The 24,650-nt window shown below is 51.9% G+C and overlaps 3 protein-coding genes across 8 annotated transcripts; 2 read left to right on the plus strand and 1 right to left on the minus strand.

The window, feature by feature from the left end:
• Nucleotides 1-833: 833 nt before the first annotated feature.
• ASB16 (ankyrin repeat and SOCS box containing 16) lies at nucleotides 834-7,984 on the plus strand. Its single transcript, XM_063080951.1, has 5 exons — nucleotides 834-1,224; nucleotides 2,779-3,046; nucleotides 5,038-5,530; nucleotides 5,895-6,008; nucleotides 6,515-7,984. The coding sequence occupies exons 1-5, from the start codon at nucleotides 924-926 to the stop codon at nucleotides 6,698-6,700; spliced, it is 1,362 nt and encodes a 453-aa protein (XP_062937021.1). The 5' UTR covers nucleotides 834-923; the 3' UTR covers nucleotides 6,701-7,984.
• A 4,767-nt stretch (nucleotides 7,985-12,751) lies between these two features.
• TMUB2 (transmembrane and ubiquitin like domain containing 2) lies at nucleotides 12,752-17,045 on the plus strand. Of its 3 annotated transcripts, none has more exons than XM_063080650.1 (4): nucleotides 12,752-12,874; nucleotides 13,370-13,490; nucleotides 14,977-15,543; nucleotides 15,772-17,045. In XM_063080650.1, the coding sequence occupies exons 2-4, from the start codon at nucleotides 13,456-13,458 to the stop codon at nucleotides 16,133-16,135; spliced, it is 966 nt and encodes a 321-aa protein (XP_062936720.1). In that variant the 5' UTR covers nucleotides 12,752-12,874; nucleotides 13,370-13,455; the 3' UTR covers nucleotides 16,136-17,045. The 3 variants fall into 3 exon arrangements, with proteins under 3 accessions (XP_062936720.1, XP_062936721.1, XP_062936722.1); XM_063080651.1 differs by having other exon boundaries at nucleotides 13,417-13,490; XM_063080652.1 differs by lacking the exon at nucleotides 13,370-13,490.
• On the minus strand, nucleotides 16,791-24,614 carry ATXN7L3 (ataxin 7 like 3). 4 transcript variants are annotated; one of them, XM_063080649.1, is made up of 13 exons: nucleotides 24,559-24,614; nucleotides 23,086-23,196; nucleotides 22,653-22,785; nucleotides 22,277-22,448; nucleotides 21,988-22,085; nucleotides 21,774-21,796; nucleotides 21,401-21,446; nucleotides 21,142-21,170; nucleotides 20,761-20,829; nucleotides 20,443-20,486; nucleotides 20,096-20,167; nucleotides 19,846-20,003; nucleotides 16,791-19,750 (listed from the first exon to the last, which is right to left on the minus strand). In XM_063080649.1, the coding sequence occupies exons 2-13, from the start codon at nucleotides 23,134-23,136 to the stop codon at nucleotides 19,602-19,604; spliced, it is 1,044 nt and encodes a 347-aa protein (XP_062936719.1). In that variant the 5' UTR covers nucleotides 23,137-23,196; nucleotides 24,559-24,614; the 3' UTR covers nucleotides 16,791-19,601. The 4 variants fall into 4 exon arrangements, with proteins under 4 accessions (XP_062936719.1, XP_062936717.1, XP_062936718.1 ...); XM_063080647.1 differs by having other exon boundaries at nucleotides 21,142-21,227; XM_063080648.1 differs by having other exon boundaries at nucleotides 21,401-21,467.
• Between the last annotated feature and the right edge of the window lie 36 nt (nucleotides 24,615-24,650).

A 24,650-nucleotide genomic window follows, 5' to 3' on the forward strand; every position in this document is an offset into this window, starting at 1 on the left:
AAAGAAAAAAAGAAAGAAAGAAGGGAGGCTTTCACAACAGTCTTCGCCCTCAGTGGCCACAGCAACTGGAGCCAAAGCACACCCTCTACGGTGTCAGGCCCACGGGGTCCCGGCCCTGCCTCTCACAGGCTGTGGGGCTTTTGAGTTTTACTCGTTAAGCCTCAAGTTCCCATCTGTAAAACAGAAATAAGACCACACATCTCAGAGGTGTTCAACTGTGATAATCAACTTGACCATATCATTCATTGTCCAAACCAAATTTATAGTTTACCTGGGAGAGCTAGGAAGGATGGCAGCCCAAGATAAGATGGATATAAAGTGGTTTAAATACTGTAAAGCTCTGTGCATATGTAAGATGGATAGAAAAGATATTTAAATACTGTAAAGCTCTGTGCATATGTGCAGAGTTATTGCTGTTACTGCTCATGCCAAGAAAAGCTATCTACCTTCTCAGAAACACTGTCCTGACCGCCCCTTCTTTCCTGTGCCGGGGTCTGCCCTCTCCCCTCGTTGTGGGCCAACACGGGCTCCTGCCCTCCAGCCACTTCAGAGAGGCTGGAGGACCCTGGTCTTCCTGCCCTGCCCATCTCCATGATTGACTGCTTCACTCCCCTTGGACCTGGCCAACCCAAACCCAAGGTGCTCGCTTCAGAGAAGTAGAGGGATGCAGACCCTGGGGCTCAGGAGTGGCCAGAGCTGAGGAATCAAAGGGTGTCAGCAGGGGCAGGGGCTGGCCCAGCACCTTCTCTGCACCAGGATCATGACTCTGGGCAAACTGTTTACCAGAGCAGTGAGGGGCCTATTTATAGCCGCAGCTGCTCCTCACTGGGAAGGCAGCAGGGTGGCTCCTCAGAGCAAGGGTGGTAGTTGGGCCAGGTTCCTTCGGCCCAGGTGCCACCACCCAGACCCCTGGGCCCCTCCTCATGGCAGGGGAGTCCTTCCCCTTCACCTCGTCCACACTGCACTCTCTCCGCCTGCAGCGGGAGTGGCTGGAATGGGAGGACCGGCGGCGGGCTGCTGCCAGGCACTGCCGGAGCCACAGGTACTCCTCAGGTCCCCAGGCCCTACTCACTAGGCCTCGCCGCTCCTGCCGGGACCCAGCTGTCCACAATGCCCTGTTCTCCGGCGACCTGCAGCAGGTTCAAGCCCTGTTTCAAGATGAAGAGGCCGCCAACATGATTGTGGAGACTGTGAGCAACCAGCTGGCCTGGTCGGCTGAACAGGGTAGGGAGCACCAAGTGAGGGCAGGAGGGTAGGGAGAGGGAAGAGGGGTGGGCTGGGGCGGGAGAGTCTAGGTCCCATCTCCTTCCTGCAGACCACAGACCAGAGCATCCCTTCCCACCGCCCATCCGAGCTGCCTCCGAAACAGAGATGCGACAGTTAGTGTCTGAATGTCTTTTCTGAATTAAAAGTTATGTTCTTTTAACATAGTTTATATATAAATATTTTTAAATTTTGTTTTTAATTGACAAATAATAATTGTATATATATTATACTCATTATGTAGTAACAGTTATATTCTAACACAATTTTTTCTTTCTCCGCGTATATATCCACACATATGAATATTTTTTCTCTCATAGAATGAAACTATATTCCACATGCAATTTTATAACCTGGTTTTTCATGTAATACCTTCCATGTCAAAAACCATGAGTCTACAAAATATATATACATTTTTTTAACAATTCCTATTTTATTTATTTATTTATTTATTTTTTGTTTTGTTTTGTCGTTTTTCGTGACAGGCACTCAGCCAGTGAGTGCACCGGTCATTCCTACATAGGATCCGAACCCGCGGCGGGAGCGACGCCGCACTCCCAGCACCTCACTCTCCCGAGGGCGCCACGGGCTCGGCCCTCTACAAAATATTTTAAATAGGTGCATAAATTCTATTGTATGGTTGTGTGCCATGATTTATATTACTAGTCCCCAAATAGATCGGGTAGATAGGGTTCCTGTTTTTAAAAAGTAACGAAAATAAAAACTATTTTAAATAGCCGTATGAGGGACATCTTCATGTACTTGCCAGGTGATTTTCTCAGGATATATTATGGCCAGGTTTGTCCACGTAAACCAAATACCCCAACTGAGACTGCCATGGATTTAACATTGACCGTGGACTTGGGAGAGCTTACACTCTCACAGTCGCTGCAGGCTCCACATTCCTGCTTGGTTACAACAGTTAGAGATTGTGACCCCACCCAGGTCGTCCTGGCCTTGTCCTGAAGCATGTCCATCATTTCCAAGATGAAACGCAGCCTTAGTTGCAATCCTAATAAAAAAGAAAACATGCTATACCCAAGGTTTAGAGACACCAGGAATTTACTTTGCTGCCAGTTCGATATTAGGCAGCGATGTCCTTTAAGCGAGTCCTTGACCATTTCTACCCTTCAAATCCAACACGAGTCAGGTGAGCGACACCTCTCCCCATTCTTTCCTTCTCCACCGCACCTCTTATGGATTTCATTAGCAGCTCAAAGATCCTGAGGTTTCCATAACAGGATTTACCCTCCTCAGCTGGCCCTTGTGGTTGTATAGAGCAATTAACTTTTTTCTATGACAAATACTGCCTTTTGCTACCGATTGACAAACTTCTAAAAGGCTATTCCAATTCATACTCCCAATTCAGGGCTTGGGTGAACCACTTTCCACAGGTGCAGCCTGGCACAGTGTTTGTGCTCAGCAAACCGTGCAGAGGGAAGGCTAGATCAGCGTCCCCACTCCTTGCCCCGCCTGCCCATCTCACACGCCCCCAACTCTGCCTGCTGTTCTCAGGGTTCTGGGTGCTGACCCCCAAGACCAAGCAGACAGCACCGCTCACCATCACTGCAGCCCGAGGTTACACAGACTGCACCCGCCACCTGATCCAGCAGGGGGCTGAATTGGACTCCAGAGTGGGGGGCAGGGCTGCCTTGCATGAGGCCTGTGCCCAAGCCCAGCCTGACTGTGTGCGGTTGCTGCTAACCTTCGGTGCCAAGGCTAATGTGCTGTCCGAGGAGGGCACAACCCCCTTGCACCTCTGTGTGGCCCCTGAGTCCTTGCAGTAAGTGTCCACGGCTGAGGGGATGGTTTGGGGAGGAGTGTGTCTGTGTGTGTGTGCACGTGCGCATGCATGGGCATGTGTGTGTGTTTCCAGTTCACACAGCCAAGAGAAGGGAGAACTTGACCCCCATACACAGCTTTGAAGTTTCTAAAGCATTTCATATACACACGTCTTCACAACAACCTGGAGATATGCCTCATTCTACAGAGGAGAAAAATGAGGCTCAAAAAGGTTTCATAGGGGCTGGCCAGTTAGCTCACTCTGTAGAGCATGGTGCTGAGAAGACCAAGGTCAAGGACTCGAATCTCTGCACTGGCTATCCAGTAAAAAAAGAGGGAAAAAAAAGGTTTAGTGACTTGTCCAAGGTAAGCCCAGGAGGCAGAAGACTTGTTGCTTTTTGGGAAAACCCTGTTCCAACTGTAGTCTCCAATTCCCTGTGAATCCTCTGTAGCCAGATTCCCAGTTGTTTTGAGGTGGGCATCAAGAAAGACCCAGTCCCGCATTTCCCAACCTCAGTGTGAGCTCCCTGCCCCCATATCTCCTCCTCTCACTTTTCTAAGATCAGTTTCTTGGACCCCTTTCGTGATGTTATTTGTACTTTTGCAAATCAGGTCAATAGACAGGGTTGGCAGGTAACAATTCAAGGGCTCCTGAAAGACACTCCACAGCCCACATGCGGGGAACCTCCACCCACTAGATCTCGATCAGTGATGTACCCAGAAGTGATCCAAATTTACCAGCCCTTTCTTGGGTTCTTATGCACCCTCCAACAAACTTCATCCTTTAAAGGTGAGAATAGCTACTTGGAACCCTACTGAGTGAGCTTTTTTTTTAAAGATGACCGGTAAGGGGATCTTAACCCTTGACTTGGTGTTGTCAGCACCACGCTCTCCCAAGTGAGCCAACCGGCCATCCCTATATAGGGATTTGAACCTGTGGCCTTGATGTTATCAGCACCGCACTCACCCAAGTGAGCCATGGGCCAGCCCATGAGTGAGCTTTAAAGTGTTACTTAAATTTAGTATTTGGAAACAAGAATTGGCCGATGATTAGAATTTCCCAAGGAAATAAATTCAGTAGTTTATGGAAGACTGGTTGCTATTTAACTCCCGTCCACTGAGCAAAGCACCTACTGGACACATGAGCAGGAATTCTGGCCATTTTGGGAAAAGATACCTGGTTATCAGGGTTTCATCAGAGTTGATGGATCTGCTCCTGGGTTTCCAGCAGCTGCCATTCTGGCTTTTTAATTATAAATTACTGTTAGTTTAGTTTCATCATTATTAATTTAGCTTGTTGCCTGTTGGCTTTATCATGCAGCAGGTAATGGTGCGTAGTTGCTGCACCAGCATTCTGGCCTGTAATTTTCCCAGGAACTAGGAGACTGTGAAACATGTGCTTTCTAAAATCCATTGTTTTGTTCCTCTGGTTTTGTTTGTTTTCTCTAGGGGAAAGTGGAGTAGGGAAGTCCCCAAGTGCCTTCCTTTGCCTGGTTGAATGTGGCTTGGTCTAGAAGAGTGATCTTCAAGTTTGGGGGCAGGAAGAAAATATTAGCATTTCTATTTATTTTTCTTTTTGGCTCATACTCTTTAATTTTCTATGCTTCATAGTGTACATAGGAGTGAGTTTTCAAGATCTGGTGCTATCAAAATGTTAGATCACTGACAAGTGATTCAGAACCAGGCCTTGGAGTCCAATTCTACAGGGGAGTCAGGGCAGACTCTGGGAGGGATTGTCTGACACAGTGAATACTAATTCTGGAACAACCACTAACTTGCTGTGTGTCCTTGGCGGCACGAGACCTTTCTGGGCTGAAGGTTTACATCTGAAAATTGAAGATGTTGCTGGTGGCTTCCAGCTCTGCTGTTCGTCTGGACTTGGAGGCAAGAGGGGTGGGAAGGAGGGGGAGGGGGTGACAGCAGGCCGAGGGGTTTCCCGGCCAGTCCTTGGGCCTTCAGGATTTGCCCCGGGGCCTTGTGCCCTGTCCCCAGGTGCGCCAAGTTGGTGCTGGAGGCGGGAGCGACGGTGAATCTGGCGGCGCGGGAGAGCGAGGTGACACCCCTGCATGTGGCGGCCGCACGGGGCCTGGAGGAGCACGTGGCTCTCTACCTGGAGCACGGTGCTGACGTGGGTCTGCGCACCAGCCAGGGCGAGACTGCGCTGAACGCGGCGTGTGCGGGGGCCGAGGGCCCAGGCAGCAGCCGGCGACGCGAGGCCGTGGCGCGCCGTCTTCTGGAGGCCGGCGCCGACGCCCAGGCAGCCGGGCGCAAGGGCCACACGCCTCTGCACAACGCCTGTGCCAACGGCTGCAGTGGCCTGGCCGAGCTGTTGCTGCGCCACGGGGCCCGCGCTGGAGTCCCCAACGGGGCGGGCCTCACGCCCATGGACTACGCGCTGCAGGCCGTCCAGGACGTCCCCAACTGCGAGCCCGAGGTCCTCTTCGCAGCGCTGCTGGACCACGGCGCCCAGCCTGTGCGCCCAGAGGTGCGCAGGGAGGATCTGTGAAAGGAGTATCCAGTTGCCTCTGGGGAAGAAAGGGGTGGGTGCAAGAGAATGAATGCCCACCCTCAGTGGCCAGAGGTCTGTCCCCATCTTGGGAGGAGAGAGGATTATGGGGGAGGGTGTCCAAGGCAGGAAAGAGCCCCCAAGTAAACTGGGACCAAGAGGTTATGGTGCCCTTGAGGGTGGGGTAAACTGAGGCATGGAAGGGGATGAGGACTCAGACCTTAACTCCTCCCCAACCCCTCCCAAAATTAGGGTGTGAGTGGGGATTTGGGTTAGGCTGGACTTGGGTCTGCCCTTGGATGGAGGAGCCATGGTGCCCCTGAGACCCTCTTTTGATTCCTAGATGCTGAAACATTGTGCCAACTTCCCTCTGGCCCTGGAAGTCCTACTTAATGCTTATCCCTGTGTTCTGTCCTGTAATTTTTGGGTGGAGACAGTGCTGCCAGAGCTGTGGCAGGTATGTCCACCCAGGTTCAGAGCTCCTTTCTAGGGGGAGATGAGGAGGAAGGATGAGCCACAAGCCGACCCCTCCGGAGGGCTTCGTGGAGGGAGGGGCATGAGGGCCCCTGGGTGGATGAGAACGGGTAGAGTGAAACCCCTGGGTTCTAGGATAACCCCTCCGCCTGGTAGCATAGGCCAACTTCTGATTCCACACACCTCTCCAGCCTCTCTCTCACCTGCATCAGCACATTTATCAGACATCTCTGAGTCAGTGGGCACTGTGCCTGCATCTCTGGGGTGGTAGTGGGTGCGAACATGGCTGAGACACTGCCCTGAAGTGTAGTCCCAGCCCCCAATAGCACTGCAGGTCCTCTCTGGCTCTGAACCTGAGTCCTTCCATGCACCAAACATCCAGGTGGGTGCCTTTTGCAAAACCCCAGGGCCCCCACCACTTGGTTGCCCCAGATGGAAGAGCATAGTCAAGTGTATTGGCCATCTGACCCTCTTTCACTCCTGGCCTAGGAGCATGAAGCCTTCTACAGCTCGGCCCTGTGCATGGTGAACCAGCCAAGGCGTCTGCAGCACCTGGCCCGACTGGCTGTGCGTGCTCAGTTGGGTGGCCACTGCCGGCAGGCTGCCACCCGGCTCCCACTGCCCCCGCTCCTCAGGGGCTACCTGCTGCTGCATACAGAGGGGCATATCCAGTGAGCCCCATGCCAGGCTACTCCCACAGCTTGTCTTGCCCCCTCTATTTGTCCCCATTCTCAACCCTACAGGAACAATCCCTGGCCCTCTTCTCTGCACTCTGCATGCCCTCCAGGTCTAGCTCATCCCTATGTTGGCTTTTGAGCCACCTGCTGACCTCCAGCTGGACCTGAGCTTCAGACTGTCTGCTGAGAAGGTCTTCAGACTCAACCTGTTCACAGAGTCAGGCTTTGCCCACATCCTCTTCTTGTGCTTACGTGGATGGCCCCTCTCTCCACCCAGGCCCCAAGCCAAGTGCCTGTAATCCTTGTTGCTTCCCTTCCCTGCGCACCCATATACCTCTTCAGACTTCTTTTTTTTTTTTCTGGTCTTTTTCATGACCGGCACTCAGCCAGTGAGTGCACCGGCCATTCCTATATAGGATCCGAACCTGCGGCAGGAGCGTCGCTGCGCTCCCAGTGCCGCACTCTCCCGAGTGCGCCACGGGCTCGGCCCTTCAGACTTCTAAAGAGTGACAGACTCTGCCTTTATCTGCACTGCCTTGCCTGACCTTCCTTTGCCACTTCAAGGGAGGTCTTGAAACGCATGCCCTGAGTGGATGATCTTTGGGAGCCATCACTCTGATCATTCCCTTCAGTGGCTCCTCTCTACTAAACTCAAAACTCAACAAAACAAAGCCTCTAGATTCTGACTTCTGCCAGGTTCCCTGGCCTCCTGACCCCTCTCTCCCTTTGGAAATGCCTGTAATCCAGCCTTAGTAAGCTAGTTACCAGTTGCTGGGTAAGATCTGTTCTTCTCTGCTTCCAGGTGTCTGCATGCGTTGTTCCCACTGCTTGGTTTACCTTTCCACATTTTTTGGCCTGGTCAAGGCTGATTTGACCTTCTAGGCTCAGTTCAAATTGCACTATCTCTGCAGAGCCTTCCTTTGACCATCCCAGCAGGTAGCACCTTCCTTGGTTTTGTACATATTTAAGCGCCTGTGTCTGCCTCAACTAGGCTGAGACTGGGACTGTGTTCCTTGAATGGGCATTTCGGTAAATGATAGTTGAGGGAGGAATAAATGCATGAGACCTGGGACACATTTATTGGGTGTTACCGCCACCCCTAAGTGATACATGGTGTCTTAAACAGTGGTTACCACACTCATGGCCTCTGAGGGCCTGTCCTCTTGCTCACTTCTTCCTGTGGTCCCAGAGTCAGAAGTACCACAATTCATCTATAGAAGGAAGCTTTTCAAGGCAAGCCAGTTTTTATGAACACAAATAAATGATTGTGCACAGAATGAAAGCATTGATGTTGTGAGGTTTATTTATTTATTTTTATTTTATTTTATTTGTTGTTGGTGGTGGTGTAGGTTTAAATGGAACTGAGGTACTCATCACTCCATATTTATTTTTCCCTTTTGTGCTTTTCTGCAGTTTGCAGGGTTTCCGCGCTAAGCAACTGTTACACATGATGGGAAAAACATTATTAGAACACAAGACCCCTCACAGCCCCAGAACCTACAGTACCCACCACAGGGGGGAACTGGGGAGGGGCTCTCAGCAATCTGCTCTCCTGTCCTTTGGCTGAGGGATCCTGGGCTCTCCACTCCCATCACCAGTTGGAGTCACACAGTAGAGACAGGGATGTAGAGTCCTGGGGTCTGTCTCCTGTAGCCCTTGCCCAACCCTCCCTCCTCGGTGGAGAGTTGTGCCTGCGGAGATTCCTTCTGACCAGCTGGTCTTTTACCCTGTTATGCAGGGCAGCTATTTCCCCTTTCTGGATGAAATTTTTGCTTTAGTTCCACAGACTCAAAAGGCCTGAGAGAAGAAAAGGAAATCCTCTGTAGTCCCGGGCCCAAGCTGGGAGTGTCACTCTCAGGGACAATGCTGAATTTTCCACCCCTTTCCAGCAAGCAGACCCCAGTCAGCTTGGCCTTTTCTGTTATATATACAACTACAATGAGATACCATCCTTTAAAAAAAAAAAAAGATACACATGATTATATATATATATAATTTGGGGATAGGAAAAGATTTTTCCAGTGTAAAAGCATAAAAGGGAGGGGCTGGCCCATGACTTACTCGGGAGAGTGTGGTGCTGATAACACCAAAGCCCCGGGTTCGGATCCTATACAGGGATGGCTGGTTCGCTCACTGGCTGAGCGTGGTGCTGACAACACCAAGCCAAGGGTTAAGATCCCCTTACCGGTCATCTTTTAGAAAAAAAAATTTTTTTTTTTTTTAAAAAGATCTCCAAGACTGTTGTTAAAGAGACAAAAACAGGTTGGAATACAATATATACAGCAAACAAAACAAAACTCCACGATGGTAGATGAATAGGAAAAAAGACATGGAAGGCTGGTGCCCAAGAATTCCCCTCAGGGGAGGGGAGAGAGACTGTGTCAATGGGACATTTTAGGGTAAGTATTTGAATTTTTTTTTTTTTTTAAATATAAAAGATGACCGGTAAGGGGATCTTAACCTTTGACTTGGTGTTGTCAGCACCACGCTCTCCCAAGTGAGCTAATCGGCCATCCCTATGTGGGATCCGAACCCGCAGCCTTGGTGTTATCAGCACCGCACTCTCCCAAGTGAGCCACGGACCAGCCCTTACTTTGTTAATTTTTAGTTATTATTATATTTTAAAAAGGCCAGCATTGGGCAGTGATACAGTCCCAAGAGCAGGCTTCTTTCCTCGCTTTTCCTCTTATAATTCCTCCGCCCTCAAAAACCCAACCGGGAAGGCCCCTCTTTCAAAACACCCTTAACTCAGCTGCATCATGTCCTTTTGCTGCACACACTCACCAAAGCTGCATCCCTTGTCAGATTCAACCTCCACTTTTTCCAACCCTTCATCACAGCCACTGAGCATTCCAAGTCTATCTCCAGCCCTAGCCAATCCTTCCTTCTTCCCTTCCAGCCATGTCACCTCACTGCCATGGGACTTTCTAGGTGACTTCACCTCTGGCCAGCAGATGAGAGAACCCTCTCAACTCGCATGTCTCTTTTCCCAACTTTTCTCAATCCATCCGTCATTCATGTAATAAATCTTTATCAAGTACCTGTTGCATGCAGGCACTGGGATAGATTTTTGGGATACAGGAATAAAAAACAAAACAAAAACATGGTTCCTGCCCTCAGGGAATTTGGTAAGACAGAAAAATGAAAGATGGCAATGTAGTATGGTAAGTGCTATGGCAGAAATCAGTCCATGCAGATGTCCCACCTCCTGCCCAGAGCAAGCCCAGCCACCTGCTTGGCGGCCCTTCCCCACCTCCAGGGGACACTGCTTGGACAATTATTCTCTTCTCAGATTGCCTTTATCTTCTCTTCTTCTCTGCTCCTTTCTCTTGGCATATAAACATCTTCAGGACTCTCTCATCTCTCAAAATCTCCGACATCTATTCCTTGTTCCCGTCTAACCTCTACCCTAAGTTTTTTGGAAAGGGAACACCATGGGAGCCACTCACACTGCTTATGGGGATGGAAACAAGTACAACCTCTCCAGAGAACAGTGTCGTGCCATATATCAAACTTTCCAGTTTTTGGTTAGAGCACAGCCTTACAACCCCAAGGTCACGGGTTCAGTTCCCCGCACCAGCCAGCCGCCAAAAACAAAAAACTTCCAGTTTTATGAAGGTATTCCAGAGAAAGAATCATGGACGTGTACAAAGATCTGTCATCAAAAATGTACAAAGATGTTTATCAAAACACTGTTTGAAAACAAAGTGCTAGGGCCGGCCCGTGGCTCACTTGGGAGAGCGTGGTGCTGACAGCTCCAGGTCAAGGGTTAGGATCCCCTTACCCGTCATCTTTAAAAAACAAAAAAGAAAACAAAGTGCTGAAAACAATCTAAATGTCTATCCAAGCGAGATTAGTTTAAAAAATGATGGTATGACACAGAAGGTAATACTGATAGGCAGCTATTTAAATCTGTTATAATGTTATAAAAATATTCAGGGACATGGGAAAAGCTTCATGGTATTTAGTTAGGTGAGAAAAGGAGGGGACCAAACATTACCAACAATAAGATCTTATAAATACATACGTATACAGACCTGGATGATTTTAGCTATGCCACTAACTATAATTTGGACAATTTTTTATTGTCTCTGAGCCTTAGTTTCCAAACCTGTAAAATGGGTACAATAGAAATTACTTCATAGGGCTCCATGAGATAATCTATGTGAAGTGCTTAGCACAGTACATGGCACATAGTAAGGTCTCTCAATACATGTGGTGGCTATTATTACACAAAAGCATTTCCAGTGGTTTAACTCAAGTGGTTTATTCATTCTGTCAAATATTTGAGAGCCCTTGAACCTGCTGTTCTCTGTGTTTGGAACTTTGCTTAGTAAATCTCGACTCATTCTTCAAAATCCTGTTTAACTGTACTGTGATGTCCTGACCCCTTGTGTTCTTCAAAATAAAAACACTAAACCTTAAAACCCCAAAATACATGCATGCAGAAACTAAAACAGTACCTTTCCTCTCACATACTGTTGATCAAAAGAAGCCAGACAAAAGAACTGAAACAGAGACTCGAACAAATACATGTATATCAATGTTCATAGCAGTGTTTTCCACAATAGCCAAAAGGTGAAACAATCCAAATACATAAGACGAATGGATAAAAATGACATTATTCAACTTTAAAAAACCATGAAATAGACAATGCTAAAATATGGATGAACCTTGTAAACGTGCTAAGTGAAATAAGCCAGAAACAAAAGGACAAATATTATGATTCCACTTATATGAGCTATGAAGAAGAGGCAAATTCATAGAGACAGAAAGAGGAACAGAGGGGGGGAGGAGGGATGGGGAGTCACTGTTTAACGGGTACAGGAAATTGACAGTGGTAATGGGTACACAACATTGTGATTGTACTTAATGCCACTGAATTATACAACTTCAAAATAGTTAAAATGACAAATTTTATGTATGTTTTACCATAAAAAAAGACAAAAAAAAAAAAAAGCCAGACACCAAAAAGCACACTGTTTGATTCCTTTTATACAAAGTACAAAAACAAGAAAAACTAATCCTTGATATCGGAATAGTGACCACTCTTTACAGAATGACTAGAAGACATGAAGAGGCAGTTCTAGGACAACTTTCTTATTTTATTTATTTATGTTGCTGCCCAGTACAGGGATTGAACCCTGCAACTTGGTGTTATCAGCACCATGCTCTAACCAACTGAGCTAAGCTGCCAGCCCCAGGGTAATTTTCTTTTTCTTGATCTGAGTGCTGGTTCCACAGGAATATTCAGTTGGTACAAAACATCAAGCCCTTCACTTGTTTGCCACTGTCTGCATTTTTTTTTTTTTATACTTTAATCAATAGTTCACCAGAAAACAAAATCAAACCCCAGCATGTTTTTGGAAAAAAATTTTAATTGCAAAATCTGGATAAATTCTTGGAAGTTGAACTTTTTCCCGTCTTTTTTAGCTCCTGCTTTTCTTGTGGCCCAAGGCTGTGCTGAATCTCTGCCTTTTTTGAAATGTGTTCCCGCCTTATTTATCAAGGTCCCACACTACGTGGGGCCGCAAGCTTCAAGCCCTGGACGGTGACTAACTCGTCTCCTTGTCTGTCTTCCAAGACAGCCCAGAGCTGAGTTCGTAGAGGTCAAAAAGACAAGCCCTTACTGCTCCTGCTAACCTGGAGCTCAGTACACGTTCACAGCAGTACAGAATCCAATCAGCGGGGACGCAGAGAGCAAGGCCGGAAGCACAAGGCTGGAAAGAGGGAAACCTCGCCGCGGCTCCGCCCGGCAGCACCATCCAGGTCAAGCTTCCACAGACGTGAAGCCACGCCCCTCCCAGAAGCACCTTCCCCGACTCACTCCTCCCCTTCTCGCCCCGCCTCTCATCCCGCTGCCTAAGGCCCCGCCCACGCCGGCAGGACCACGATCCCGCCAACAATGACTCCACCCCTCTTTCCACTGAGAAACCTGTCCCTTCTATTAAAGAATACGTTGACGTCAGCCCGCCTTACGTAGCTTTGCGTCATCAGTGCAAAGCTCAGAGGCGGGACTTCCTGCCTCGGTGCTAAGCGCTTCCGGGAGAAGACGGAAGAGACCGGACCCTGGATAGAATCGGGGATTGCCAGCCCCTCCCCTGTCCCCTACGGAGAGACGAGTCCGGGGGCCGTCCTGGCGAAGTCAAAACATTTAGTCTGGATTTTTCAGGTGAGGATGTCCTTCCCCATCCAGACACAGTACCGATCCGATCCCCCCTTAATTTCCCATCACTCCCCGCGTCCTCAAGCCCCGCCCCCAGCTCCGCAGCCCCGCCCCGAAGTTTGAGGGGTGTGGATGGTTTGTGACCCCCTCCTCTGAATCCATCCGAGGCTGGGAGAACTGGGCTTAGGCACGGCGGCCGGAGCCCGGCAGCCCTTCGGCTTGGGTGGGCCCGTGAGCCCCACTCCAAGGCCGCAGGACTAGGACCGCCCAAACGCGGAGACTTCGCCTCAGGAAAAGGGGTCGGGGACCCCTCCTCACCGCGCAGTCAGGGTCGCTCACAGGCTGAGGAGGGCGCTAAGGCCTCTGAGGCGGGAGACCTGGGGTCCTTTCCGGCGCCTGCCCACAGAGTTCCCTGTCTTTTATGCCAGTCGCTTTCGTCTCCTCGCTGCAGTTTCCTTTTCTGTAAATCACGGCTAATGACATTAACCTTCTTACCGTCAGGGGTTAGTTGTGGGAGTGACAAGTAATTGCTACAATTTATTGGACAGTTGCAATGTGTCAGGCACTGTGCTAAGTATTTTGCTTCGATGATTTCACGTCATCTTCACAACAACCTTATGAGGTAGGTACTGTGTTTAACCCCCATTTTACTGATGAGAAAGCTGAGGTTCCGAGAAAGTTGTCCAAGGTTATATAGCTAGTAAGAGGCAAGACCGGGATAATAATGGGTTTTGGGGTTATTTTTTATCCCCAGGGCCAGTGTATTAAATAAGGATGTGGAAACTATTCAGATGTTATATTCCACAAATATTCTTTGAGCAGCTATTATGGCATTATGCTGGGCACTACGGTACAAAGACATACATGTGATCTTTGTCTTTTAGGAGTCTGATAGAGAGATGGACAGGTAGATAAGTATAATGAAGTTTCATAGGTGCTGTGAGAATAGTCTGATAATGATTATCACCAGACTGGATTTGCCCAGGGACAGCTGTGAAAGCAGCAGATTCTCCAAGGGAAAGAGGAGGTACTCCAAGGAACAAGCAGAGATTCTTCCTGCCTTAGAAATGCAGAAACTGCACAGGGAGAACCTTCACTGTACAAAAAGAGAGACTGAGATATGGATTTTGAGAGTTCTTGGGGAATCTTTTCCAAATCAGTTCCACTTGGGTAGTGGTTTCTTTCTTTTTTTTTTTTTTTTAAAGATGACCAGTAAGGGGATCTTAACCCTTAACTTGGTGTTGTCAGCACCAAGCTCACCCAGTGAGCGAACCGGCCATCCGTATATGGGATCCGAACCCGGGGCCTTGGTGTTATCAGCACCGCACTCTCCCGAGTGAGCCACGGGCCGGCCCCGGGTAGTGGTTTCTGTAGTGGTGAGCCCGTGGTGACCCAAGAGGGTGGTGTTTCTGGTGTTTGTCCCATGTAGCTCCTCCCCAGGGCTTGCCAGAAGAGTTTCAGAGGAGGCATACATAATGTCTGCTGCATAGTGTCTGCTGTTGGCCCCTATAGTGCTGTTCCTTTAGGGTGGTTTGAGTCTGCTTTTGATGATAGGTTTTCTTTGGCTCTTGACATCTGGGCCTAGATCTATGACCATGAATGAGCTAGGGCTCAAATGAGACAATCTGGCAAGGGTGGCTGCACAATGCCTCCAAAGTCACCCCCAAATAAAATATTCCAGGCTTTTTGGTCTCTCTGAAGCCACCTTGGAGGCTGCTCAGGGGGTATATTTGCTTGACCGAGTGATAGAAATGCTAGAGAGACTCAGGGCTCAAAGAAGCAAATGTTTTTCCCCATCCACCAAAAAAAGCAACAGTTAGTAGCAGTAGCAACAGCAACAAGGCTGAGGTTTTCCTGATCATCTATGACAGTTGGGGGTTTGGAATGTGAGAGAAGAGGGGTGTGGAACCCGAAAGCTAGAGTTTTACAGTAGAGGTAAATCCTTAGATTTAGGTTGGGGATCCAGAGTTAGGAAGGTTTGTCCCCCTTTCTACAAGACAATGAATTTCATTTTCTTTCTGGGCTGGGTCAGTTAGAACCTATACAAGCTAGAAACCTGGTTACAATCCCTTAGGATCTGCTGATGCTATCCCCCTTTGTTCCTGCAGTGTGGACCCAGTCAGCAGCCAGGCCATGGAGCTCTCTGATGTCACCCTTATTGAGGGTGTGGGTAATGAGGTGATGGTGGTGGCAGGTGTGGTGGTGCTGATTCTAGCCTTGGTCCTAGCTTGGCTCTCTACCTACGTAGCGGACAGCAGTAGCAACCAGCTCCTGGGCACTATTGTGTCAGCGGGTGACACATCTGTCCTCCACCTGGGGCATGTGGACCACCTGGTGGCAGGCCAAGGCACACCAGAGCCAACCGAACTACACCATCCAACAGAGGGTAATGATGAGAAGGCTGAAGAGGCTGGCGAAGGTGGGGGAGACTCAACAGGGGAACTTGGAGCTGGGGGTGGTGTTGAGCCCAGCCTTGAACATCTCCTTGACATCCAAGGCCTGCCTAAAAGACAAGCAGGCGTAGAGAGCCGCAGTCCAGAAGTCCCCCTGAGATCGGAGGATAGCACCTGCCTCCCTCCCAGCCCCAGCCTCATCAATGTGCGGCTCAAATTTCTCAATGACACCGAGGAGCTGGCTGTGGCCAGGCCAGAGGATACTGTGGGTGCCCTGAAGAGGTGAGTGGGTGGCTGTTCTTGTCCCATGCCCGTAGCCCTTGTTTGCCTCTGAGGAGGCTGGTGCAGTCATGCGAGCAGGAGGGAAGTGTGAGGTCCAGGGTGGTTGGGATGCTTCTTTGGAAATCCACCCTTCAGTTTTTCCCTGCTGCCCAACTTCATTGGTCCAGGCCTGTTTGCTTTCTCATTCCTCACCTTCTGTCTTTCCTTCCATCTCTTTCATTGTTATAGCAAATACTTCCCTGGACAAGAGAGCCAAATGAAACTGATCTACCAGGGCCGCCTGCTGCAGGACCCAGCTCGCACACTGCGTTCCCTGAACATTACTGACAACTGTGTGATTCACTGCCACCGCTCACCCCCAGGGTCAGCTGTTCCAGGCCCCTCTGCTTCCTTAGCCCCCTCAGCCACTGAGCCACCCAGTCTCGGTGTCAGTGTGGGCAGCCTCATGGTGCCCGTGTTTGTGGTGCTGTTGGGTGTGGTCTGGTACTTCCGTATCAATTACCGCCAGTTCTTCACAGCACCTGCCACTGTCTCCCTGGTGGGGGTCACTGTCTTCTTCAGCTTCCTAGTATTTGGGATGTATGGACGATAAGGACGTAGGGAGAAAATGAAAGGCATGGTCTTCCTCCTTTATGGCCTCCCCTCTTTCCTGGACAGAGCTGGGCCCAGTGGCCTGGGAGGGAGGGGTGGAAAAGATGTGGTGGGTACCCCCTCCATAGGACAGGAGGCAGTTATGGGGCTCCCTCTTCATGTCCATGGCAGGTACAGACATCCCCTCTGTGCAAGCACAACTCAGGTAGAAACGAGGATGTCATCTTCCTTCACTTTTAGGGTCCCAAAGGAGTTCAGAGCTGATGGCCAAACTCAGTGGGGAGTCTGGGCTCTGAGGATTCTCTCCCAGCTGTGACCCTAGCTGTTCCCAGTGTCCTGCATGTCTGCCCCTATCTCCCATGGCTGCCTGCTAGGGCAGCTCAGCATGGCCTCTGCATACTAATGTAGGGAGCCTGGAGTATCCTTCGATTCCTTAGTCAAGTATCAGTCTTTTGAGGCTGAAGTCACACTGGCAAGAATGAAGCTTGTGCCAGCCTTCCCTATGGGCACCTAGCTGTCTCCACCGTCTCTCCCTTGTACCCATATAGCAGGAATAGGGTGTGTTCCATGTTGTAGACAGTAGATAGTCTCCAGTGTCCTCCCTTCTTCCAAAGCACTTTGCTTGCATTTTTTTTTTTTTTAAATAGTCCTTTATAGAGCTCAGTCAGGAAGGGGATTGGGGCACAAAGCCAAGGCCCCAGCATTGGGAGCAGCCAGGCCACAGCTGCTACTACCCTAGGCCTGAGGCTGTAAGCAAGAGACAGCACTGGCCTCCAGCCAGCGTCCTACCCTGCCCAGCTCCAAGGACAAGCTCTGGGTATGGATCACTGGGCCCTAGCCCTTGCCTCTGGGATTCTTGGATGGAGGGTCAGTGTCTGTGACTGAATAAAGTTCCATTTTGTGGCTACTGAGCCTCCTTCTGTGACATTCAGAGAATGGCTTTGCTCTGTCCCCAGCAACATGGTAATGAGGGTGGGTAGGCTAGGCTACCAACGGGAAATGCAGTTTATTTACACCAGCAGCCATGGGGGCAGAGGGAATACACAGCGTTTACAAAGTTAGCTACCTGTACAGGATGGATTACATATGCAAAAATAAAAATCTCAAGACCACAGGACAGCGTGAGCCCCACCCCCCTCCCCCAATGACCCCAGCATGCGGAAATGCCAGGCGGGTGGCCCCTGGGCATGCGGGGGGGAGTGATGCATGGAAGGAAAAGCCACCGGCCATGGAAATTAGTACAGAACCCCCCCCACACACTCAGACACATGATAGGATACAGGGCGGACAACACCTAGCCAGGGTGGGAAGGATGGGAATTGAAACCCACACAGCCTGCTGTTAGAGGGGAGGGGAGTGGGGAGCTCCTAGCCCCTGTTCAACTACATGGTAGGGGGGCACTCTCTCCCCAGAAGGAAAGGGGTTTGTTCCCTCAGGGTCCCTGCTGGACCAAGCCCATCTCTTACCCAACCTGGGCGGGGGGCTCTGCCCTGAGGGCGGGCCAAGGAACAACGGGGAAGTTGATGTGGACAAACCAGTTCCCAAACTACTTCCCACTTCTCCCTCTTCCAACCAGAAGGGGGAAAGGGAAAGGCCAGAGGGGAAAGGGTATATTAGGGCCTGAGCTGCAGCTGTCTCTCAGAAGGGAGAGGGGCCCAGGGCCTTCCTCCCTTCACCTTCAACCTAATCCCAAGATTTCATTTGGAAGCAGGCTGGAGGCCTGCTGAGATCCTCCTTTCCCTCTGGCTTCCCCTTAGAGGGAGAAGGCTGTGGAGGGCCAAGAACAGAAGAGCCCAGGCCCCAGGATTTATTCTAACGCCTGCCAGAATGTTTGGCTTTTTAAAAAATAATTACAATTCTTGGGTTAAAAACCAGTTTGTAACCAGGCATCCACCACAATCAGAACAACCCCAGGGGGAGATTGGGGTTCTAGACAGGGTACTGGAGCCCTATCTCTGTTGTTCCCTTAACCCTCTACGGTCCCTAACCCAACTCAGTCCAACCAGTCCTGGGTATTAGCTACCCAAATGTGGGATGGCTCCTCCTGGGAAGGCAGAGGACATATCCAGCAAGTGCCAGAGAACTTGGCTCAGGGTCAACTCCCTGTGTCAGTCAGCTCTGTTCCCAGCCCAGACTGCAGTCCTCCAGCTCAGGTCCTGGGAGTGGTGGTGCCTGCATGGAGGTGGGGTGGGACATCTCTTCAGGATGTAGACCAGACAGGTGGAAACACTGGCATGACAGTCCCACAGAGGGGCAGTGACACCCCTTCCCCTCCACTGACTACCCAGAGCAAAGAGACCAACCACCCTCTCTTCCCACTCCACTCCTAGCAAAGGAGAGGCACAAGATTAGGATTTTCCTCAGAGCCCCAAACCACAAGTACAGAATAAATAACTTAAAAGCGGCCAAGGAAGGGAAAACAGGGCAGGCTTTGGAGGCAGGAGCATTGAGAGAGGAACTGAAGCTGGTCAAGGTGAAGGGGGGGTTGGCAGGGGCAAGCAGCAGTTGGGAACTTGGGCTGCCCCAAAAGGGCAGTGGGGCAGGGTAGGCAGGAGGAACATGGGGCCACCCCAGGAGGGTGAGGCTGGGCCCCTTCCTGGGGCAGGGAATGAGGTAAGAAAACATTTCAAATAAAGCAGCACCGTTCCCTCTCACCTTGGGGCCCCACACCTCACCAGCCCTGGGTCAGGGAGGAAAGGCAGCGGGGAGTAGTTTTGATACAGCTCCCTCTTCCTACCTTCACCTTTCCCATTCCTTGAAGCTGTAGAGGCTGGAGGCCCTTTCCTGGCACCCAACAACAAAAGGACAGCTCCTGCTGCCAAGGAGGCCCATGGGGACTGAGGGGAAAGGGCTGCCCCTGTGAGGGGCAGGGGAGGCAGCGGCAGTTCTGGACGCCTACCTCAGCAGACAGCACTCTTGTGCCTGCCTACCCCTGGGATTGGGGGCATCTGATAGGATTCCGTGCACAGACAGGACATGCCCAAGCCCTGCCCCTCAGCTCCGAGCACCGGACCCATTCACATTGCTGAGGGCAGCCAGGGGAGGCTCCCTCCAGGCTCAGCTTCCGACCCACAGCCTCCCGGGTAGCCACAATGCCCCTCAGCAGGGCTTAGTCCAGTTCCTGGGGTGGGGGGCAGGCAGTGCCCTGGCACAGTGCCCAGGTCAGGCCCCTGGCCTAGCTGGACATCCAGTAACTCACAGAATAAATAGGAAAACCGCCTCCCCACCAAACTTATGTCCAAGGCATAATATGTCCAGGTCTGAGTCCTGTACGCTGAGGGGTCATGCTCCACTGCAGAGGACCCTGACACCCCCCAGGGGTGCATAATTGGCTCCTCTGCCTGCCTGGCCCACCAAGCTTCCCAAGCCCAAACCCCCAGCAGCCGTCCATTTGCCAGGCTCTGCCACCTGGGTGGGGGTCGGGAGAGAGGGCTCTGCTTAGCCAAAGGCTATCCCATGCACCCAAGTCAGTTGATGTCATCATAGATGCTGGGCGTTGGGGGTGCCGGTGGCTTTGGCTTCTTCTTCTTGTTGGAGCCCAGGCCTGAGGCAGTCCCTACCAGGCTCAGATGGGATTTCTTTTTCTTGGTTTTCCTTGACTCGGAGCTGTTGGTACCTGCAGAGAAGGAGGCATAGGGATGAGAGTAGAGGTGTGGCAGGAGAGGTGGTGCCCCCTCGCCTTCAGGCAGAGAGACCCGGGGCCCAATGTACCTAGACCCCATCCCTGGTTTTCACTCGTCTTGGAGGAGCCTGAATCAGAGGGTGAGAGATCAGAGGAGCCATCCCACTGAAGCCGGCTGATGAGGGCCTGGCTGTCAGTCATATCAAAGCTGTCATTATCCAGGGAGCTCTCGACCTCTGGAAGGACGCTGGAAAGGAGAGAAGCCAAAGAAAGGCTTTAGGAATCCGATCAGCATCCACACGTGCCACAACCCACCACCCTTCTTGTAGGGTCACTTACGCCGAGGGCCCAAGGAAATAAATCCGCACGGTTCGCCTCTGCTCATCTGTGTGCTGCGGGCAGCGCAGGGACCTGGGGGGGGAGAGAATGATCAGACCCTGACAAGACAGGGAAAGATCCAAGGAACGGAGAGAAAGCCCCTCCCTCAAGTAAAGGTGGGAGGGATGGGCACAAACAGGGAAGGGCTGAACAGAGAGCCCCCAGACTGTGGCCTAATGCCTGACCTTTAGAGGAGGCGAGGGGAAGGGCAGGAGCCCCACAGCTCAAGTCCAGGAACGCTCCTGACTCATGCCCAGGATGAGCATGCAGGATAGCCCCTTGACCCCCTTTCTAGGTTCTGTGCTCACCTTGTGCACATCTTCTTGGTGTGTTCAGAAATCACCCCACATTGCTGGAAGAGGAATATAAGCTGAAAGGAGGGATGGAGAGGAACCTACTCTAGACACTAGATATTCCCTCCTGTACAAACGCTAGGCTGTGCAAGCAGAAATGGCCCCAAGGTTTCCAGAGCAGATGGCCCCAGGCCACTATAATCCCAAGAAACGTACTTCCAGAGAGAGAACTGTATGGCCCTGACTGCTATGTCACCAGCCTCCACCAGGGCCTGGACCACTGCCTGTGGCTCCAGCCCACTCCCAAGGGCCTCCCCTTCTCTGGTTCCTCACCGTGGTGAGCAGGCTACGCAGCTCCTCCGGCCCCAGGGTCTCATAGCTGATCCCAGTTGAGTTGTTATACTGTGGGAGACCAGAGAAACAGGTTAGAGAAGGAGCAGACAAAAACAGGGTATAGGGGTGGGAGTGGAGAATCATTCCCTTTCATTCCAAATGAGAGGCTTTAGGATTGCCCAGTAATTTTCCAAGTGATTCCTTTCACCTCACCTGCACATGGAGAGGGGGTGGGACCCAGAAAGAACATAAATATACAAGATCCAAATAGCCCATCTAGTGTTTCTGGCTGTCAGCATTCTGAGCCCCACTTATCCAAATTCCAACCAACTCACATCAAGGACAATGAAAGGGAACATAAGAGAGGCAGCTTCTACTCACCTTAAAAGGATCCGAATTGCTAAGTTCCCCTGAAGAAGAAAAAAGAAGGGGAAGGGTGTTTGATGCAGAGGTACAGACAGAGAACCCTGAAAATAACCAGAGAGGAAGTGGGGGTGACAGAAGGATCACAGGCCCTCCCTTGATACCCCTAACTCCCCCAGCCCCCTACCTCCACCCCCAATACCACCCTACCCGACTCCCGGCAACATATCCCAAAAGACCCAACTAGAGGCACTTTTGTTGTTCCAGCCCCACTTACCATTTTTGTGTTTTAAAGACTTGGATCTTCGAGGGGAATTGGGGTTCTGGAATGGGAGATACCATAGCTTTGGGGAAAGGGTAACGATAAGGGGGAGCCGAGAACCCAGGGAAGGAAAAAAGATTTGACAAAGAAACATCCTCAAATTTCTACTCTTCCTCCCCAGTAAGAGGCCTGCCTGTCTACCCATATTCCCTCCCCCACTCCCCCAAGGCCTCTGTTGCCCTCCTGCCCACCACAGACACCCTCATCCCCAAACCCACAGAGGCCCCCAATGACCTCAGACGAGTCAAGACACCCGAGGACTCCCTGCCCAAAGGGGAGGGTATCTGTCCTTTGCCCAAATTTCCCCCATGCTTGCCCCAGCTCTCACCTTGTCTGATTTTCTCTTCTTGGCTATGGGGCACAACAAGGTAAAGAAAAAGGCAGGGTTACTTTACGTTTTTAATCTAAGGGCATCTGAAGAAAGGCGCAGAACTACACTCTCCCCCCACCCTTCAAGACCACAACTGTGACCACTGTATACCCAATTCCTGCTTGCCCACCTCATGCCAATGCCCCCCAAGTTTCCCCACATCGCCAAACACCTTTCTTCTCCGAGCCATAGGACCAGTCGTTGTCATTGATGTCATCATTATCTTCTTGGTCACTCTCAGACTTGTTCATATTGTTGCTATTGGCAATCCTGCCGAAGGTAGGGAAGAGAAAGGGTCAATGCTGCCACCCCTCTCTGCCCTGACTGCAGAGGTACAGTGCAGCATCTGGGCCAAGTACAACCTGCCCTTTGTACCCTACAAATGCCCCCAGGGGACTAGACCGTGGTATAGGCTGCAAAAGATGGGCAGCTCTGGCTGCAGCAGGGGGAGAGGCCCTCACCGGCGGTTGGCAATTCGGCTGCTGTTCCGACCCATTCCCAGGCACTTCTCCAGATGGGGTGCAAAGCGGGAGGCAGCAATGCTGCGGCTGCAATTGGGGCAAACACACTCCTTGCTCTTCCACTGGTTGAAAACCTGTCCAAAGATGTCCAACCCCGGCTGGTCCACGATCTCTGGGGACAGGAGAGGCGTGGCGATCAGGGCAGGCAAGGAACCCTCACCTCTTACTTCCCACCCATGGTCTCACGGCCTCTTGAAACCCCTTGCCTAAGCTCACAGGAGCTCTAGGCTCTACATCTAGTGTAGCTTTCAGAGAAGGAACCTCCAAGCACTCCCGGGGCAGGGCTAGACTGCTCTTCTTCAACCCTGAAGCTCACCAAAATCCTTCATGCTATCAGGGTCCGTGTCATCCAGGAAGAAGTAGCCACACTTGACAGCCCGGTGTACCTCAAAGCAGAATCCCAAACAAGAATCCTCGACCAGGTCCGCATATATCTCCTGAGCGATGGCCTGGGCCCCAGGGGAGAACATCCATGGTCACAAGAGTCACAGCCCACTGGACTGATAGCAGCTCTCACCAACTAAATCTCCTGCTAACCGGCCCCAGCCAAAAATCATGCTTCCTTTGCCATTTTCCCCATCTTGACTTCGTGTTCTTTCTTCTTCCCGGATCCTTGGGTCTTTTCAGCTGGCTATTCGCTTTAAGGAACAAGGCTGACTACCCAAATTCCTCTTTGGTGTGAATGCCAGATATAGCGACATAGAGACATCAAGAGAAAGAACTAGAGGCACACGTGGGGGAGCCCTCACCTCTAGTTTGCTGTTATCCAGGCCAGACAAAGACATTTCCTCCATTTTCATTTGTAAACTCTTGTGGAGACGGCGCTCTGACTGCTCATAGCACAGCGGGCGGCAACACGGCTGCACACGTGGGGGTGGGGGTGTTGGTGTGAGTCCAAGGCACCTCTGAAGACTGCCACCTCCCCTCCCCACCTTGCTGCCCAGAGCTTAATCCTGGCATCAGGGTATCTCCCTCCCCAGGGCTCAGGCTCACTAAGTCTGGATGGTCCTTCAGGGCCTGAAAACCAAAGGTGGCCTAGTCCTGCCCAGATCTGAGCTCAGACCCTGGACTCTATTGCCATCAGAGTCTGAGTCTATAGGAGGCAGCAGCTCACTCCAGGTCCCCAAAACTCAAACCCCTCTTTGATACCCATGGTGCAATGCAGCAGGGGGAGGAGAAGGAACTCTAAGGCCTCAAAGCAAACCCACAGGGTGTGGCAAAGTACTGCACAGACTCCTAAATACACCCCCCCCTTTCCTAAAGGCTCTCCTCAGAGTCACCTCTGCTTTCAGCCAGGATGTCCACTTGGGGGGGTACTGCTACCAGAAGTAGGAATGGCCCTAGGACCCTACAACCTTCACCCCACTCTGCCTTCCCTTAAAATAAGCCTGCCACTCCGAGAGAAGCAGAGCCCACAGAAGCCTAGAGCTAAAAGGGCACTTCTACCACCGTGAGCAAGAGGAGAGTAGAGGCCAGTGGGATGGCAAGCCAGGAGTGGGCACTCCCCTTACCTGTTCTTCTTTTAGATAGCCACCCTTTCTCCCTCCCTCCCTCCCTCCCTCAGGACCAGTCCGGAAGTCTCTCCAAGAGCCCCAAAGTCCAAGAACCCCCACCAAAGGATTCAGAAACAGCGCCCACAGTCCGGGGTCCTACTGGACGGTGGGGTACGAGTTTAGGGAGCTGCCGGCCTAGAGTGGGGTGGGGACTGACAAATGAGCCAGGGGCACTCGGAAGGGTAGGAGGCAGGGCCTCGGCTCTTCCCCCGTCCCTGCGGCACTGCTGCTGCATCATACCGACTGAGGGGAGGAGAGCCGAGCCGCCGGAGGCCGGCGCCGGTCCGGGACAGACCGACCCCCAGAGTGCGGGGAGAGTGGGACGCGTCCCGGCCCCTCTCCTTCCCCGACCGCCGACAGCCCCGGCCGGCCGGGGAGAGGAGTCCGGGAGGGTGTCTCTATTGTCCCGGGGGCTGGGGCCTGGCTCCCTAACAAAGGCCCCGCGCCCCCTCCCCGGCCGGCCGTGCCCCGCCCAAGGGGGACCCAGACAGGGGAGAGCAGGGGGCCCCGGCCGGGCCGGGAAGCCGGGGGAAGCCGGGCGTTTCCGTGTCGGGCCGGGGGGAGGGGAAGGGGTGCTGACCCAGACCTGGGGGGAGGGGGCCCAAGCCCCGCCTCGGGCCCCGCCCCCCGCAGGCCCCTCCCCCGTCCCCGTCTCCGTCCCGTACTCACCCCGCCCGGGGGGCCGCGCCGGGGCCCGGCGGCCTCTCAGGGCCGCGTCCTCCGGCGGCGGCGGCGGCGGCGGCTGCTCCGGAGCCCCATGT

Source organism: Cynocephalus volans, chromosome 16 (assembly GCF_027409185.1).
Source record: "Cynocephalus volans isolate mCynVol1 chromosome 16, mCynVol1.pri, whole genome shotgun sequence".
In the NCBI taxonomy this organism is placed as follows: Eukaryota; Metazoa; Chordata; class Mammalia; order Dermoptera; family Cynocephalidae; genus Cynocephalus; species Cynocephalus volans.